This window comes from Scylla paramamosain, chromosome 2 (genome assembly GCF_035594125.1).
Source record: "Scylla paramamosain isolate STU-SP2022 chromosome 2, ASM3559412v1, whole genome shotgun sequence".
Classification (NCBI taxonomy): Eukaryota; Metazoa; Arthropoda; class Malacostraca; order Decapoda; family Portunidae; genus Scylla; species Scylla paramamosain.
In genome coordinates this window covers 12,725,001-12,742,928 of record NC_087152.1, presented here as the reverse complement: position 1 = coordinate 12,742,928, position 17,928 = coordinate 12,725,001, and the positions used below count along the sequence as shown (strand labels likewise).

At 39.1% G+C, this 17,928-nt stretch overlaps 1 protein-coding gene across 15 annotated transcripts in view; it reads left to right on the top strand.

The window, feature by feature from the left end:
- LOC135110297 (organic cation transporter-like protein) overlaps window positions 1-17,928 on the top strand; it is a 169,089-nt gene that overhangs the window by 148,604 nt on the left and 2,557 nt on the right. For 8 of the 15 annotated variants that reach the window (XM_064022523.1, XM_064022514.1, XM_064022504.1 and 5 more), the window contains 7 exons: window positions 1,902-2,621; window positions 3,019-3,162; window positions 6,327-6,458; window positions 7,262-7,466; window positions 8,256-8,406; window positions 12,103-12,272; window positions 14,055-14,238. In XM_064022523.1, the coding sequence (XP_063878593.1) occupies window positions 1,902-1,929 (28 nt within the window). In that variant the 3' untranslated portion in view covers window positions 1,930-2,621; window positions 3,019-3,162; window positions 6,327-6,458; ... (2 more) ...; window positions 12,103-12,272; window positions 14,055-14,238. The remainder of the gene's footprint in view (window positions 1-1,901; window positions 2,622-3,018; window positions 3,163-6,326; window positions 6,459-7,261; window positions 7,467-8,255; window positions 8,407-12,102; window positions 12,273-14,054; window positions 14,239-17,928) is intronic. The other 7 variants (XM_064022587.1, XM_064022563.1, XM_064022597.1 and 4 more) reach the window with 4 other exon arrangements.

Below are 17,928 nucleotides of genomic sequence, written 5' to 3'. Positions count from 1 at the left end.
TGATGTTTTCCATGCCCTTGCTGGCCTAAATCCTCGGAAGGCTTATGGACCTGATGGGGTCCCTCCTATTGTTCTCTGAAACTGTGCCTTCGTGCTTGCACCTTACCTAGTCAAACTCTTTCAGCTGTCTGTCTGTCAACATCTACCTTTCCTTCTTGCTGGAAGTTTGCCTACATTCAGCCTGTTCCTAAAAAGGGTGACCGTTCTAATCCCTCATACTACCGTCCTATTGCTTTAATTTCCTGCCTATCTAAAGTTTTGAATCTATCTCCAACAGGAAGATTCTTAAACATCTCTCACTTCACAACCTTCTATCTGATCGCCAGTATGGGTTCCGTCAATGCCGCTCTACTGGTGATCTTCTGACTTTCCTTACTGAGTCTTGGTCATCCTCTTTTAGAGATTTTGGTGAAACTTTTGCTGTTGCCTTCGACATATCAAAAGCTTTTGATAGAGTCAGGCACAAGGTTTTGATTTCCAAACTACCCTCCTACGGCTTCTATCCTTCTCTCTGTAACTTCATCTCAAGTTTCCTTTCTGACCGTTCAATTGCTGCTGTGGTAGATGGTTACTGTTCTTCTCCTAAATCTATTAACATTGGTGTTCCTCAGGGTTCTGTCCTGTCACCCACTCTCTTCTTATTATTCATTAATGATGTTCTAAACCAAATTTCTTGTCCTATCCACTACTACTACGCTGATGATACCACCCTGCACTTTTTCCACGTCTTTATATAGACGTCCAACCCTTCAGGAGATAAACATTTCACGCAGGGAAGCCACAGAACGCTTGACTTCTGATCTTTCTAAAATTTCTGATTGGGGCAGAGCAAACTTGGTATTGTTCAGTACCTCAAAAACTCAATTCCTCCATCTATCAACTCGACATAACCTTCCAGACAACTATCCCCTCTTCTTCAATGACACTCAACTGTCCCCCACTTCTACACTGAACATTCTCGGTCTGTCCTTTACTTATAATCTGAACTGGAAACTTCACATCTCATCTCTAGCTAAAACAGCTTCTATGAAGTTAGGTGTTCTGAGACGTCTCCGCCAGTTTTTCTCACCCTCCCCAGCTGCTAACTCTGTACAAGGGCCTTATCTGTCCATGTTTGGAGTATGCTTCACATGTCTGGGGGGGTTCCACTCATACTGCTCTTCTAGACAGGATGGAATCAACAGCTTTTCGTCTCATCAACTCCTCTCCTCTAACTGACTGTCTTCAGCCTCTCTCTTACCGCCGCAATGTTGCATCTCTAGCTATTTTCTACCGCTATTTTCATGCTAACTGCTCTTCTGATCTTGCTAACTGCATGCCTTCCCTCCTCCCGCGGCCTCGCTGCACAAGACTTTCTTCTTTCTCTCATCCCTATTCTGTCTACCTCTCTAATGCAAGCGTTAACCAGTATTCTCAATCATTCATTCCTTTCTCTGGTAAACTCTGGAACTCCCTACCTTCTTCTGTATTTCCACCTTCCTATGACTTGAATTCCTTCAAGAGGGAGGTTTCAAGACACTTATCCATCAATTTTTGACTACTGCTTTGACCCTTTTATGGGACTGGCATTTCAGTGGGCATTTTTTTTTTATTTGATTTTTGTTGCCCTTGGCCAGTGTCCTTCCTACATAAAAAAAATCTATATATATATATATATATATATATATATATATATATATATATATATATATATATATATATATATATATATATATATATATATATATATATATATATATATATATATATATATATATATATATATATATATATATATATATATATATATATATATATATATATATATATATATATATATATATATATATATATATATATATAGACACACACAGATTCGTTACCAACGCACCACTTGAGTACTTTTTCCTTTGACACATTAGGGAGATCAGACACGAGGGCCTCCGTTGATGGGATGTGAACGAGACCTCCCGGGGCGTGGAGGTGATGGCGCCACACTTGCGGGAGACTGTCGATGCTGAGCTTTGCCCAACACAGAACCAGCACATATGTTAGCCGTGTTTGAGTGATTATGTCTTTCGCACTGATAGTTAAACAACAATTTTTTCATGTGTTTACCATTATAGCTATAATTAATATAATAATATAATTATTAATTATATTATATCATTATAATGATTAATATAATTATAACTAGGCACAGTAAGTTTAAGGTGTCACACATTTATTTGTTAGTTTATTTGTTACTTATTGTGTTTGAGATTAAGAGGATGCATATCCTTAAAATCGAAAATTATACAGCACACTTCCTTTATATTGGGTCATAAAGTACAATGTAATGGTATACAAAAGGTATAGTAATTCAGAATTACCTTGGAACAAAAACATTGGAGATGGGTTTGATAGTCATTTTATTAATTGAGTCATGGTTACATAATTATCATCATCCTTCGGAATTCTGAGTTACTTAAAGAAAATAATGATGCTTACTAGTAGAACCACTTGCAGAAAACGTTGTACAATAAGTTCAAGGGAGAGAGAAAAAAAAAATGTCCAGTTCGTGTTTTTATTAATTTTAAGTAACCTGTCATACGGAGCAGGCGGAGTTGAGAGGAACACAAGGTCAGCGTTACCAGATGCAGGTAAATTGATAAATTCTGACAAAAAAAAAAAAAAAAAAAAAAAAAAAAAAAAAAATTTGGAAGAAAATGTATCAGTAACAAGAAGCCATGTAATTGAAGTTTTAGGTTTCCGATGACAAAAAATGACTGAGTAAAGTAAGGAAAAGTACATAATTGTCGAGCCTCTCAGATTCTGCAAAACTAAGGATTCTTTATAGGCATTCCTTGATGCAGGTAATCAGGGAGATGAGGAGCATGAGTTAACATTATGATATCATTTTAAATCGTTACATAATAAAGTTGAATCAGTAAATGAAACATTTTCATTGATGAACACTCGATAACGACCCGTCACGAAGCCAAATTTCAGTATTTACTCTCACATTGTAAGCATTATTATTATGATGGGTATGCACAGATTTCAGGATCTGAAGATACACAACAAGCAATATTTATCGATAGACCGGTTAAGAACGTTATCTACTGGAAACTTGAGGAAGTGGCAGCAGTGACCACTATATTATTGCCATCGACTCATCGAGGACGAGAACTCAACATGGTGGTACGTGGTGGTAGCGTTTGGCTTGTCTGGGTTGCTGACTGGCTGTTAAAGTCTCCCCTTCATGTGGTCACTTGGGAACCTGCAGTCTGTAAGATTCAAGACGATTCTAAGGTCGTCCACTTCTACAGGTGAAGAGAATGGCAGGGGCGGCAGAGTGAGGTGAGAGTGTAGGGAGTTGTGTGAATAGTGTGTTGTAAGTGACATAAATACACGTATGTATGTGCGTGCCAAGGCGAATTACAGGTAAGTGTAGACATCCTAAAATATTTCTAGATGAGGTGGTGGGGTAAATTTGCAGTTTCACCCAATATCCCCAATCTCTACCCAGCAAGCTTGGGGGCTTGTGGGAATTTTTTTTTATTTTTTTTTTTTTTTTTGAGGGAGAACATACGAGTGATATATAGACTTTGAAAATGTAGGGAAATTTCCCTAAAAGTCAAGGAAATTTCCTAACTAGCAAACCAAAAACCTATTATAACCAGGGAGCTGTGCCCCCCCTTGAACCCCCACCATTAGTATATTCGAACACAACCAGAAAGCTAAGGTAACCTAACCTAACCCTAACCTTACCTATCCTAACCTAACCTATCCTAACCTAACCTATCCTATCCTAACCTAACCTATCCTATCCTATCCTATCCTAATCTAACCTAACCTAAGCATTGATAACAAGCACACAAACACTCTCCAGCATTTATAACAAACACACGAACACACTCACTATCCTTTCAATAACTGTGGAAACAGGATCCCAGCTAAAAACTGAGGTAAATCTTTGAAATTCCATCCCGACCTCATTATTCGTTTATGACAAGGTAATATGGGGTTAGAAATGCTCCTAGCAGTGTGATCTAGACCGTGAGACACTTCATACTTACATGTGGTTTATTGGGGGAAATTGCAATTATACTGGTGGTGGTGAGGAAGGATGGCAGGAGGGGGATGGAAAGTATGAAAAGGAAGCAGGACAGGGTAGTGTGGATGAGTGGGAGGATGCATTAAGGTGGCTGGCAGTGTGACCTCAACCATCGTCCAGTTAGCTTGACGAGTGGCCTGCATTGTTATAGGGAAATTGTTGGAGCAGAGGACTATGAAGAGCTTTCCATGCCAGCAAGGATTTGTGCGGTGAACTCTGGGTGCCTGAACGATGTACTGTAAGGGCAGTGGACAGGCAGGACTGTTGTTATTTATTGTGATTGATAGAAGGCATTTGGTGGGAAATATTCTTTTCTTTAGTTTGACCATATTATTTTTTTTATCATATTTTCATTTTATTAATTTATCAATTTAATTATTTATGCATTTTTACTTTTTTTTCTGATATAAAGTGGTTTTGAACTCTGACCTTCATAAATAACTTATTAAACTCCTTCCCAATGATGAAGTCGTTACTTTCAAGGAAAACATGGCATAGTAAAGCAAAACACTTGTAAACCTTTAAGAAAATTCTTTCATCTGCCATAATGAAAAGCTTGAATTATGCTAACTTATCACATAGGGTTGTCCCATATACCTTTTGTACATGGTCTCCTGACACAGAGGAGACCTTACACCTCTTCTTTTCTTGCTCTCATTAATACACTTCACAAATACCCTCCAGCAGCAATGATTAATTAGGGTGCCCCCTTCCACATGCTTCCAGTTCTTCTCATCAGAGGGGTGTGCCACCTTTTCTGTGACAATTAACACCACCTTGTAGAGATGACAGAGTGGTGGGCGAACACACCTGCCCCAGTTCTTCAGTCACAACTCACAACCAAGATTATTATCTGTGCCAGACCAGTCTATCTGGGGACACACCTGGGCAGGGTGCATCAGCTATACAGTTTCTCTATCCTACACCACAATAAGCATAGGCTGATGCTACTATGCTGTTACTTATTTTTGCTTTGAAAATAACTAGGTGGTTTTGATTTGCATTCTTTTAGAAAGCATCAAGATTTTCATACTGGACTGGACTTGACATCATGCGGTCCATAGCCATTAAGGTAACCTCATCATCAAGACCATTTATTTTCAATTTCGGTTAAGTTATCCAGAAATGGTCTCAGATGAAGGCCTACAGCAGTGATTCTCAATTTTCTTGTGCAATGGAACCCTTTGTTAAAATTATTCATGTGGTAGACCCTTAATTAAGAGGTGATAATCCTTATACCCTATTTTCCTAGAGTGAAGATGTTTGTGTGCTATAATATACTATAATTATTACAAAATTACTTATTAATGGGTCTCCTTAGTTACTAGTTTAATATTCATGCCAGTATGGCATGCAGCATATTCACCATACCAGAATTTCCTATAGCAAAGGTTTACTGCTTGCTATTTAATGTGTCCACATCCATTCAAAAGCTTTACAATTTCAGAAACAAGGCTTCAAATGTTTGAAGCAACCAGGTTAATCTGTGATAGAGCAGAAATGAAGGGTTACTTGAGGGAGACTTGGGTTGGAATGAAGGGAAATGTGGCTTACTTTTTATATTCTAACTCTACAGTCCATCAAAGTTTGTTACTTGGATCTCCACTTTCTTGGCCTATCAGGCCCTCATTGTTGGAGACATTTCTTGAAGTGCTCCAGAATGGCCACCAGGTTTACCATCATGTTCTGCTTGATTTCTCTTTCACTTTCAAAGTGGGACAATTTTAGTGGTGTATTCACCTCAGAAGACAGCCGGGTATCACAAAAAGCAAGTTCCTGAATAGTAGGGAGCCTGACTAATCCAAGGAATTTGGTGCCAGTCAAAGTTTGGTACAAAGAATAGGATGAGGTGTTCAGGATGCTATTGTTTGTTGCCTAACTCCCACAGTTCTGGTCTCTTTATTATGAAAGGCTCAGTCAAGTTTTTTATTGTAACTTGTTTCTGTTTTGGGATGCATTCATGTAAAACTATTTAGATAAGCACTTGAAAATATTCCAAGGAGTTACGCATTTCTGTTACACAAGAGGAAAAAAATTTTCCACCTCAAGCTACCTGTGCTATTTCCACTTCTTTTTGCTGTGCAAGTGAAGCTGAGGGACAGACCAAAGCTTTTTCAAAAAACACATTTTATTATTGATATTGTTGTCCTGATTCAGATGTTTGATTTGCTTTCACATAAACAAGGCACACACAAACAAGTCATTCCTTCCTCCTCTGTGTAAGTTTTCCATCCCTTTTGCACCACAGGAGAGGAGGAGGAACCATAATGAAGCTGATCTGTATACATGTATGTAATGAACAAGTCAGTGAAATCAAGAACTAATTCCAAGGAAAAGAACCTGCAAGTTGCAATCAGAAGTAGTCATGAGCAGGAAGCAGGTCAGTAGAACATCTTTATTTTTTATTTATTTATTTATTTATTCTTTCTTTCAGGATACTTGGTCAAGAACAGCAGGAAATCGTAATAAAGTTAAAATTGTTTTATCAGAATCACCATTACAAACATAAAATACAACACCACAACACTAAAAAACATAAAACTCAGCACCACAGCATTACAAAGATGTAAACAATGACACTACAACACTAAGAATAATTAAAAAAAACTGCTGCACCAAACTAAAAAACTATAAACACACTAAAACGTAAACAACACAATGTAATAAACAAAAGAGGAGCAGAAAACCACACATCTAGACACGGTGACTACCAACTGACTGACATAGTGACTACCAACTACTGATTTAACAACCAATTAATATTAGTTTTTCTTCAGTTAGCAATGCAGAAATCTCACTAATCTGTCACAAGAACCATAAAACCACCCTTAAAAACCCTTGTCACTTCATGTAGAGCCTTTTAAAGAGTGTTTCTTCCATTAGCAATGCAGAAATCTCACTAATGTGCCACTAGAACCATAAAAACACCCTTAAAAACCCTTGTCACTTCATCTAGAGCCTTTTAAAAGAGTAGATCTTCAGTTAGCAAAGCAAAAAATCTCACTAATCTGTCACAAGTACCATAAAAACACCCTTTTCGTGTCATCTAGAGCCTTTTAAAAGAATATTTCTTCAGTTAGCAATGCAGAAATCTCACTAATGTGCCACTAGAACCATAAAAACACCTTTAAGAACCCTGGAAAAATGGATCCTAACCTAACTCTCCCCTCCACCCCTTTACAGGTCCCTGAACACCTTTCCTCCCTGAACCGGCTGCTGCTGACTGGGACACCCATGTAAAACAGTCTGGCAGAGCTCTGGGACCCTCTGAACTTCCAGATGCCAGATATTTTTTATTCCCTCAATGTGAGGGAGACACAGTAGGGGAAGTGATGAGAGGAATTTGAGGCAGGAATGGGAGGGCCAGGTCATCTCCACTCAAATGAAGGTGGGAGAGAGAGAGTGTTTGGGTGGGTCTGGGTGTGTTTTGTGTGTTTTGGGGGTTTTGGTGTGTTTTTGCAGTTTTGGGTGTGTTTTGGGATGTTTTGGTGTGTTTTGGGGTGTTTTGGTGTGTTTTGGGGTGTTTTGGTATGTTTTGGGGCTTTTTGGTGTGTTTTTGTGGGTTTTAGGTGTGTTTGAGTGTGTTTGGATTTTTTTATGATTATTTTTATTTTATTTTTTTTTTTGTGTGTGTGTTCGGGAGTGTTCTTATGATTATTTTATTATATATTTATTTTTTTGTGCTTTTAACTCCAATAAATTCAAATACAGCCTTATGATTATTTTATTATATATTTATTTTTTTGTGCTTTTAACTCCAATAAATTCAAATACAGCCTTATGATTATTTTATTATATATTTATTTTTTTGTGCTTTTAACTCCAATAAATTCAAATACAGCCTTTTAAAGAGTGTTTCTCTCATTAGTAATGTAAAAATGTTGTTAATCTGTCACTAGAACCTTAAAAACACCCTTCAAAACCACAGTAACTTCAACTACAGCCTTTTAAATACAGGTATCATGGTTCTCAAGGGTGTTTTCCTCTTAGTAATGTAGAAATATTGTTAATCTGTCACTAGAACCTTATAAACATCCTTGAAAACCCCAGTAACTTCAACTACAACCCTTTAAATACAGGTAGCAGGGTTCTCAAGGGTGTTTCTCCTGACCTAACTTAACGTAACCATACCAAACCTCACCCTAACCTACCCTAACCTTACCTTACCTCCCCACAGATTCCCAGCACATTTTTCCTGCGGCAGGTGAGAGGGATGTAAACTCAGACATTCCACCGGAGAGCTGCTTGTGTACACCCCAGTGACTCCACTCCTGCTCAGACTGTACACGGCAACTCTCACAAGCAACATGGAGGCGTTTGTGTCAAAGGTGTGTGTGTTTGGGAGGGTTTTGGGTTTTTTTTTGGGGTGGTATTTGTTGGGGGTTTGTGTGTTTGTGGGTTTTTTTGGTAGATTTTAAATTTTTTGGGGGGTGTTTGTGTGTGCTGGTGTGTTTGTGTGTGCTGCAGTGTTTGTGTGTGCTGGGGATTTTGTGTGTGCTGGGGTGTTCTTGTGTGCTTGTGGGAGTGTAGGGATGTTTTTGTGGGTGTTTTTTTTTTTTTTTTTTTTTTTTTTTTTTTTTTTTGGTGTTTGTGTTTATTGTGTGTTTATGGTGCTTTTGTTGTGTGTGATCATGTTTGAAGTGATTTTGTGTGTTTTGTGGTGTTTATGAGTGTGTTTGGGATGTGTTTGTGGTTTTTTTGTTGTGTATGAGTATGTTTCAAGTGTTTTTGTGTGTTTTGGGGTGTTTTTTTTAACTGTACTTGAGTGTCTTTGTGGTGTTTGGGTACATTTGGGTTGTGTGTGGATAATCAGTCATCGGTGGACTCCAGGGGTCACAGAAGGTCAGTTGGGTCAAGTCAGGTTAGGTTTATTTGGGTTGGATGAGGTTAAGTTACCTCTCTCTCTCTCTCTCTCTCTCTCTCTCTCTCTCTCTCTCTCTCTCTCTCTCTCTCTCTCTCTCTCTCTCTCTCTCTCTCTCTCTCTCTCTCTCTCTCTCTCTCTCTCTCTCTCTCTCTCTCTCTCTCTCTCTCTCAATCACACCAAAACCACACTCTCTCTCTTTCACTCTCACTATCTCAAACACACCAAAAGAATCTCTCTCTCTCTCTCTCTCTCTCTCTCTCTCTCTCTCTCTCTCTCTCTCTCTCTCTCTCTCTCTCTCTCTCTCTCTCTCTCTCTCTCTCTCTCTCTCTCTCTCTCTCTCTCTCTCTCTCTCTCTCTCTCACAATCACACCAAAACCACACTCTCTCTCTTTCACTCTCACTATCTCAAACACACCAAAAGAATTTCTCTCTCTCTCTCTCTCTCTCTCTCTCTCTCTCTCTCTCTCTCTCTCTCTCTCTCTCTCTCTCTCTCTCTCTCTCTCTCTCTCTCTCTCTCTCTCTCTCTCTCTCTCTCTCTCTCTCTCTCTCTCTCTCTCTCTCTCTCTCTCTCTCTCTCTCTCTCTCTCTCTCTCTCTCTCTCTCTCTCTCTCTCTCTCTCTCTCTCTCTCTCTCTCTCTCTCTCTCTCAGACACCACAGAAGCAGGGGCCGCTCCTCAGACGGGGAGAGTGAGGCTTCCAGCAAGTGCTCACCGCAGAGTCACTGTATTATTAGTTACACATACTAATAATTATGTATGTATTTTGTCCTATAAGGAATGTGAGCATTGCTGGTAGCACGCGTGTCGATTGTCACGGATGACGTGTAAACCAGGTGTTGTGATGGTGGGTATTGGTGTTCTCGGGTCAGTTGTTGGTTGGCGGGTGTCTTGGACGTTTCTTGATGTCCTGGTAGTGTCGTGGGTTTGTGGCTGCACAGGTGTATTCATCAAGGTACGTATAATGCTATTATCAATGGAAATTTGTTTATTAAGTTCATATTAGTGTGAGAATTGTATACAGCTGGCTCATTCCCAGTCATCATTATGGTGTACGGTGTTGTCTTCTTGTACAAGTTTGTATGTGACGGCATTGTATTTCAGTGTTGTTTAATGGTGACATCCAACCCGTTTGGAACCCTCACTGTGGCAGTTAATGTTCACTCACTGCATCAGCCCAAGAGGGACTGGTCCCCTCATGTGCTGCAAGACATGTTCACATGTTGTACAAGTACTCCCACGTTCAGGCTATTCATGTTTTGTGATGATTCAGTCTATGGCAGCAGGTCTGGATGTGGGCTGTTCATCCGCAACTACATTTCTGCCAATCACCATACTCACACTGAAGTTTCCAGGTGGCTCCCTGCACACATGTCCTCCACTAGGGCAGAACTGTTTGCTGTTCTGGAGGCGCTCCATATTGTGGCACCTCTCCGTAAGGATGTATTCTTCTTTGTTGACAGTCAGGCTGCACTGTATGCTCTCCAATCCATCTCCCCCATGGACTGTGATCTAGTTAATAAACGTCTTGATCTCATCCACGCCCTAGAAGGTGCTGGTGCCACGGTCCACTTCACATGTGGGTTTCCCACTTAATGAAGAGGCAGACCGCCTTGCCCAGTGTGCCCTTCAGGAGGACACAGTGGACCCTGGTGTCAAGTACACTGTGGGCTGTGTTAAGAGTAGCATTAAGGACTTTCTACATAGTAGCATTAGTGATCAGTTGGAGCTTTGTTGCCATAGGGGCAGTGCCAGTAGTCTTCCCTATGTACATGTCTCCCAGAGCTGTGCTTAGACCTATGGGGGAGACACTGCATCACACCACAGGGTGGCAGTGAGGCTCAGATTAGGCTATAAATACTTTTGGGAAGTCATTGCTTCTCTTGATGTGTGCTGTGTGCTGCACCAAGGGGACACACTCTACGTCATTATGTCACGGAATGTCCTGTCATTGCTGCAATTAGGCTGCAAGGTCACTATTACTTGTATACCCTCATTGACCATTTCTTAGACTCAGCCACTCTCAGGGAATATCCTACGTATTGCTCCCAGACTGTAGGATATTTATGCAATAAGGAGTGCAATATCTGTATTTATTTATTTACTTATATTCTTGTAAGGTATACTATCTATTTTTTATATTTTTGATACTCTACCCTTAAGTGTTTGCCCAGGAGGGTTGGTGGCAAGGACCATCCGTCCTCCTTTGTTTTGATATTGTGAATGTTTAATTAAAGTAATTGTCGAATCAGAAAATAGAATGCTTTCCAATCTAGCTTCATTTTTTCTAGAGGTCAATTTTAAAACGAAATACGTTACGTACGTAAGCCAGTGGCCGGGGGCAGTTCGCCTGTGACATAATGAATGGCCAGGGACTTGCCCGGTTCCAGTGTCTCTTGTTCAATATTTACCGTAATTTCCAGTGTTTTTCCAAGTATTTTCCAGCTGTTTATAAACTCAGACACGTAGATAGTAGTAGTAGAAGGAGGAAAATAAGAGAAATGGAGGAGGAGGAAGAAATAATGAGAAATGGAGGAGGAGGAGGAGGAGACAAAACACGTAAATGACAAAAAGACAATCTTTAGCTTAGTTTCCCTTGATGCACTGGAGTTCTCTGTAATATTTAGTGTCTTTTGGGTTCTTTAAGTGTGTTTTAGGTGTATTTGGGAGTGTTTTGGGGTGTTTTGAGTGTGTCTTAGGTGTGTTTAGGAGTGTTTTGGGCATATATTAGCTGTTATCAGTGTGTTTTGGGTGAATTTTTGGTGTTTAAGTGTGGTTTTGGTTATTTCTAGGTGTACTTTATTTCTTTAAGTGTTGTGGAGTGTTTTGAGTGTATTGTGGAGTGTTTTGATGTGTTTAAGGGTATATTGAGTGAGTGTGAGTATGTCTTGAGTTTCTTTTGAGTGTTTTAAGTGTTTTGGGTAAGTTTTGGGTGTATGCAGGGTGTTTTGAGTGTGTTTGGGTGAGTTTTGTGGAGATTTTGGTGTGTTGAGTGTTTTGGATGTTTTCAGTGTGTTTTGGATGTGTTTGGGTGAGTTTTCCGCTTTCTTCTCCCTAAGGACTCAAAAAGTGAACATTCAAATTTCCCGCACTTTTTCAATACCTAGTAAGACAGGAGTTTTGTGGATATATTGGTGTGTCTAACATTTCTGCCAATATTACAGGATGGAGAGCTTAGGATACCACACGGAGGGGGGGGTGAAGGAACCTTGGGGATGCCTGAAGGAGGGAGGCCTAGAGATGAAGGAAATGCAGAAAATTCCTGCCATACTAAACGCTTCTCTGGTCAGACTATCTTTTACTGAATATTTGGACCGAGGCTTCGAGATACGAGGTGAGCATCTGTTTTGAGGCAGGTTTAAGTGTTTAAGTGTTTTTAGATTTTTTTTAGGTGTTTTAATGTTGTTCTGAGTATTTTGGGTTTGTGGAAGGAAGGGGAAAGCTTAAATACAGTAATAAGGCCGAAAAAGGCTTAAATTGAGAGTTTTAAAGTCAGCCTAGAGGATATTAAGCTGTTTTTAGTATTTTAAGTTACCAGAAGAGAGGAATCTTAAATTTAATACTACGATAAGGAAAAAGCTTATTTCTTGAATTAGGAAAAGAGAAAAGCTTAATATTATTTACGTTTTTTATCAATTTCTTTTGATTTTATATTCAGTTTATTTATTAATCATTATTTTTTAAGATCTTTTCTTTATTTTCTTTCTATTTTGCACGTTTTCACAATAGGAATGTTTAATTTTAATCATATTTCTATTTTTTTTTTTTCCACTTTGACTTAATATCCAGTTTATGTATTTATTATTACTTTTTAGTGTGTCTAATTACTTGCAAGGATCATGTACTTATTTATTATTATTTTTCTATTATTTTCCGTCCGTTTTTTTTTTTTTTTTTTTTTTTTTTTTTTTTTTTTTTTTTTTTTTTTTTATAATGTAAACTTATTTCATCTATATTCCCGTTTTCTGTTACTTATTCATGCCAGGGGTGACAATAAACATGAAGATTATTCCTGCTTTTAATCCCACCGAGGGAGAGAGAGAGAGAGAGAGAGAGAGAGAGAGAGAGAGAGAGAGAGAAGAGGAGAGAGAGAGAGAGAAGAGAGAGAGAGAGAGAGAGAGAAAATGCCATTAATTATTTCAACCCTATTCGTCTTATTACTATAAGACGAAAAGCTTTGAGTGTATTTGAGTGTGTTTAGTGGTGTTTTTGGATGCGTTTGGATATATGCAAGGTGAACTCTGTGTTGTTGGGTGTTTTGGATGTTTTAAGTGTGTTTTTGCGTGTTTGGTGAGTTTTCGGGTGTTTTGGCTGTGTTTTGGATGTTTTCAACGTGTTTGGGTAAATTTTCTGGGTATCTTGGGGTGTTGAGAGTGTTTTGAGTATGTTTTCGATGTTTAGGCGTGTGTTGGGTGTGTTTGGGTGAGTTTTTGTGGGTATTTTTGTGAGTTGGATATTTTGAGTGTTTCGTGTGTTTTAATCGTGTTTTGGGTATGTTTCTGTGATTTTGTGGAAAAATACGAGGCTTTGTAATGCTGGAAATTTTAGTGTGTGTGTGTGTTATTGCTATCTCTCTCTCTCTCTCTCTCTCTCTCTCTCTCTCTCTCTCTCTCTCTCTCTCTCTCTCTCTCTCTCTCTCTCTCAGTAGTTACATGGGTTTTCAAGGAAGTTTTTACGGTTCCAGTGACAAATTAACAACATTTCTACATTACTATTAGGAGAAACACGCTTTTAAAAGGCTTTGGTGGAAGTGACACAGGTTTTTAATGGTGTTATTTACGGTTCTAGTCACATATTAACAATATTTCGATATTATTAATATTAGAAACGCCTTTGAAAACGCTGCTAGTCATCTTTCTGGCATTGGGGAACAGTCGTAACGGGAGAGAGAGAGAGAGAGAGAGAGAGAGAGAGAGAGTAGGAGCATTTTAGTTGAGTCTATCCTGTGCTGGTTCGTCCGTTTGCTGCGGTGACACGGTACAGCAGTGAGAGAAATTTGCGTTCATAATCACGTAGGGGGTGTTCAATGGGGAAAGGGCAGTGACGAAGTGATGATATTCATATTATTTGAATTATTACTTGATAATATGTCAACTTTTGTATGTGTGTGTGGGAGGGAGAGGGGGTGGAGAAGCAGACACAGGTGGCGCTTGGGAGGGTGAGCTGCTGGCTGGAGTGTTTTGGCAGGCGCTGGTCAGTCTTGCCCCACATACTCTGGTAATAAGTGTCTACTTATTCCCGGCATCTTCTCCCTGTACCAAGCACCGCCACGCAGCACCAGAGAGCCATGAGTACGTAAGGTGAGCCCAGCGGTGCCAGACTTTCCTCATTCAGCCTTACTGCCTTCACAGCTTTCCCCCTCCTCCTCACTGTAGTGTCTTGTAACCGTCTATTAAGGTTTTTGTTCGTTATTTAGGTATTTTTTGGGGGTTATTTATTTATTTTTAGGTTTTGTTTACATCTGAGTCTGGAAACTGTTGGAAATTTAGGCGAATATTGAAGGGGCATCAATATGTAAACAAGCTGCCAGCTGAGCTACAGGCGGGGCGTCAGTGTTTTCAGCCATTATTTGCTGTTTCTCTCACTTATTGTAAGCCTAACATGTCACAAGATACAGCCACATGTCTAGCTTTCATATCCGTTGGTCAGATATATCCGCCATCGCCTGGTTTTGGTGTCACGAAGTAATAAATAAGGCAACATGGCCGCCAGCTCCTCCACTGAGGTCGGCCCCGAGGACCTGTTCCGACCTGTGGGTTCCAATATTTTTTTTTTTTTTTTCTTTAATTACTTTTTTTGGCTTCTATAGTAAGTTTTTATGGTTTATAAAAATATTTCGTAGCTGTTGAAGTGTTTTTCTAGCTTCAGTTAAGTAACTGGGCTGAATTTTCTATATTTTTTAACGTAAATATAGGGTAATTTTCACAGTTATTTTTACCCTCCCCGGTTCTTGGCTTTTTTATTTGAGGCTGTAGTGAAGCTTTCATTGCTTTAAAAAATCGTTTATGATTTTTTAAATGTTTTGCGTTCCTGTTGAGTTAAGTATGTACAATTTGAAAAGGTTTTTAGTTCCGTTAAAAGTGGTTATTTTGTCAATTTTTAGATTCCTTATTTCCCTATTTCAGCTTGGAACTAACTTCGCATTACGGGAAAAAATAGTTTCGATTTTTTAAAGTGTTTTTTTACTGGTGTTAAGTAAAATGGGCGGACTTTTGAGTGGTTTTAATAGTGTCAAAGATTCCAACACTTTTTCCATATTTGTGTTGATATTTCTTTACAACTACTCTGGCTGGAGAGGTTTTGATATGGTGAATATTAATTAAAGTAATTGTCAAATCAGAAAATAGAATGCATTCCAGCCTAGCTTAATTTTTTCTAAGGGTCAATTTCAAAATGAAATACGTTACGTACGTAAGCCAGCGGCCGGGGGCAGCTCGCCTGTGACGTCATCAACGGCCAGGGACTTGCCCGGCTCTAGTGTCTCTTGTTCAATATATACCGTAATTTTCAGTGTTTTCCAAATATTTCCAGCTGTTTATAAACTCAGGCACGTAGATAATATTAGTAGAAGGAGGAAAATAAGAGAAATGGAGGAGGAAGAGGAGGAGATAAAACAGGTAAATGGCAAGAACACAATCTTTAGCTTAGTTTCCCTTGATGCGCTGCCATTCTCTGTAATATTTGGTGTGTTTTGGGTTCTTTAAGTTTGTTTTAGGTGTATTTGGGAGTGTTGTGGGGTGTTTTGAGTGTGTCTTAGGTGTGTTTAGGAGTGTTTTAGCTATTATCTGTGTTTTGGGTGAATTTTTGGTGTTTAAGTGTGGTTTTGGTTATTTCTAGGTGTATTTTATTTCTTTAAGTGTTGTGAAGTGTTTTGAGTGTATTGTGGAGTGTTTTGATGTGTTTAAGGGTATATTGAGTGAGTGTGAGTGTGTCTTGAGTTTCTTTTGGGTGTTTTAAGTGTTTTGGGTAAATTTTGGGTGTGTGCGGGGTGGTTTGAGTGTGTTTGGTTGAGTTTTGTGGAGATTTTGGTGTGTTGAGTGTGTTTTGGATGTTTTGAGTGTGTTTTGGATATGTTTGGGTGAGTTTTCTGCTCTTTCCTTCCTAGGGACTCATAAAATGAACATTCAAATTTCCCGCACTTTTTCAATCCCTAATAAGGAGAGATCGCAAGACAAGAGTTTTGTATAAACTCAGGCACGTAGATAATATTAGTAGGAGGAGGAGGAGGGAGAAATGGAGGAGGAAGAGGAGGAGATAAAACACGTAAATGGCAAGAAGACAAGCTTAGCTTCCCTTGATGCACTGTCATTCTCTGTAATATTTGGTGTGTTTTAGGTTCTTTAAGTTGTTTTAGATGTATTTTGGAGTGTTGTGTGATGTTTTGAGTGTGTCTTAGGTGTTTTGGGTGTTTATTAGCTGTTATCAGTGTGTTTTGGGTAAATTTTTGGTGTTTAAGTGTGGTTTAGGTTATTTGTAGGTGTATTTTATTTATTTTTATTTTTATTTATTTTTTTTGTGTGTGTGTGTGTGTTGTGGAGTGTTTTGAGTGTATTGTGGAGTGTTTTGGTGTGTTTGAGGGTGTATTGAGTGAGTGTGAATGTGTCTTGAGTTTCTTTTGGGTATTTTAAGTGTTTTGGGTAAGTGTTTTAGGTGTGTGCGGTGTGTTTCGGGTGTATCTGAATGTGTGTGGGGGTCGTTTCGGTCCGTATTGATGGGTTTTCATGGGTGTTTTGGATGTTTTAAGTGTGTTTTGGGTGTGTTTGGTGAGTTTGGGGTGTTGTAGAGTGTTTTGGGTGTATTTTAAAAGTTTTGTGTGTATTTTGGATGTATGTGAATGAGTTTTTTGGGTATATTGCGGTGTTTTGAGTATTTTAAGATGTTTTAAGTGTATTTGGGTATGTTTGGGTGTTTTGTAGGTATATTGTTGTGTTGTGGGGTGTTGAGTGTTTTTTGGGTGTTTTAAGTGTGTTTTGCGTGTATTTAGGAGTGTTGTGAGTGTCTCAAATGTCTTAGGGGTGTTTAGATGAGTTTTGGGTGTATATCAACATTTATCAGTATGTTATGGGTGAATTTTGGGTGTTTAAGTGTAGTTTAGGATATTTTTAGGTGTATTTTGCGTTTTTTTATTGTTGTTCGATGTTTTGAGTGTATTGTGGAGTGCTTTGGTGTGTTCTGGGGGTATATTGAGGTGTTGTGAGTGTTTTGAGTTTATTTTGGGTGTTTTAAGTTTTTTGGGTGAGTCTGGGTTTGTGTGGGGTCTTTTAGGCGTATTTGAGTGTGTGTGGGATGTTCTGGGTGCGTTTGTGTGTGTTAGGGCTGTATTATGTGGTGATGTGCGTGTTTTGGATGTTTTAAGTGTGTCTTGGGTATCTTTGGATGAGTTTTGTAGGTATTTTGTCGTGTTTTGGGTGTGTTGTGAATGTTTTGAATGTTTTTGAGTGAGTTTTTTTGAGATTTTGGGGTGTTGAGTGTTTTCAGTGTGTTTTGGATGTTTAAACGTGTGTTGAGTGTGTTTGGGTCAGTTTTTGTGGGGTATTTTTGGGTGTTGTTTTATATTTTGAGTATATTGCGTAGTGTTTTGGTGTGTTTTGTGAGTTTTTGGTGGTATATTTCTTCATTTTTAATAGGAAAAACACCCTTGAAAACTCTACTAATCATCCTTATGGCTTTAAGAAACAATCGTTGAGAGAGAGAGAGAGAGAGCCAATGAGCAAGCAACAACAGTAGTAAGGAACCCAATCTTGAGAGAGAGAGAGAGAGAGAGAGAGAGAGAGAGAGAGAGAGAGAGAGAGAGAGAGAGAGAGAGAGAGAGAGAGGCAATGAGCAAGCAACAGCAGCAGGAAGGAACCCAATCCTGAGAGAGAGAGAGAGAGAGAGAGAGAGAGAGAGAGAGAGAGAGAGAGAGAGAGAGAGAGAGAGAGAGGCAATGAGCAAGCAACAGCAGCAGGAAGGAACCCAATCCTGAGAGAGAGAGAGAGAGAGAGAGAGAG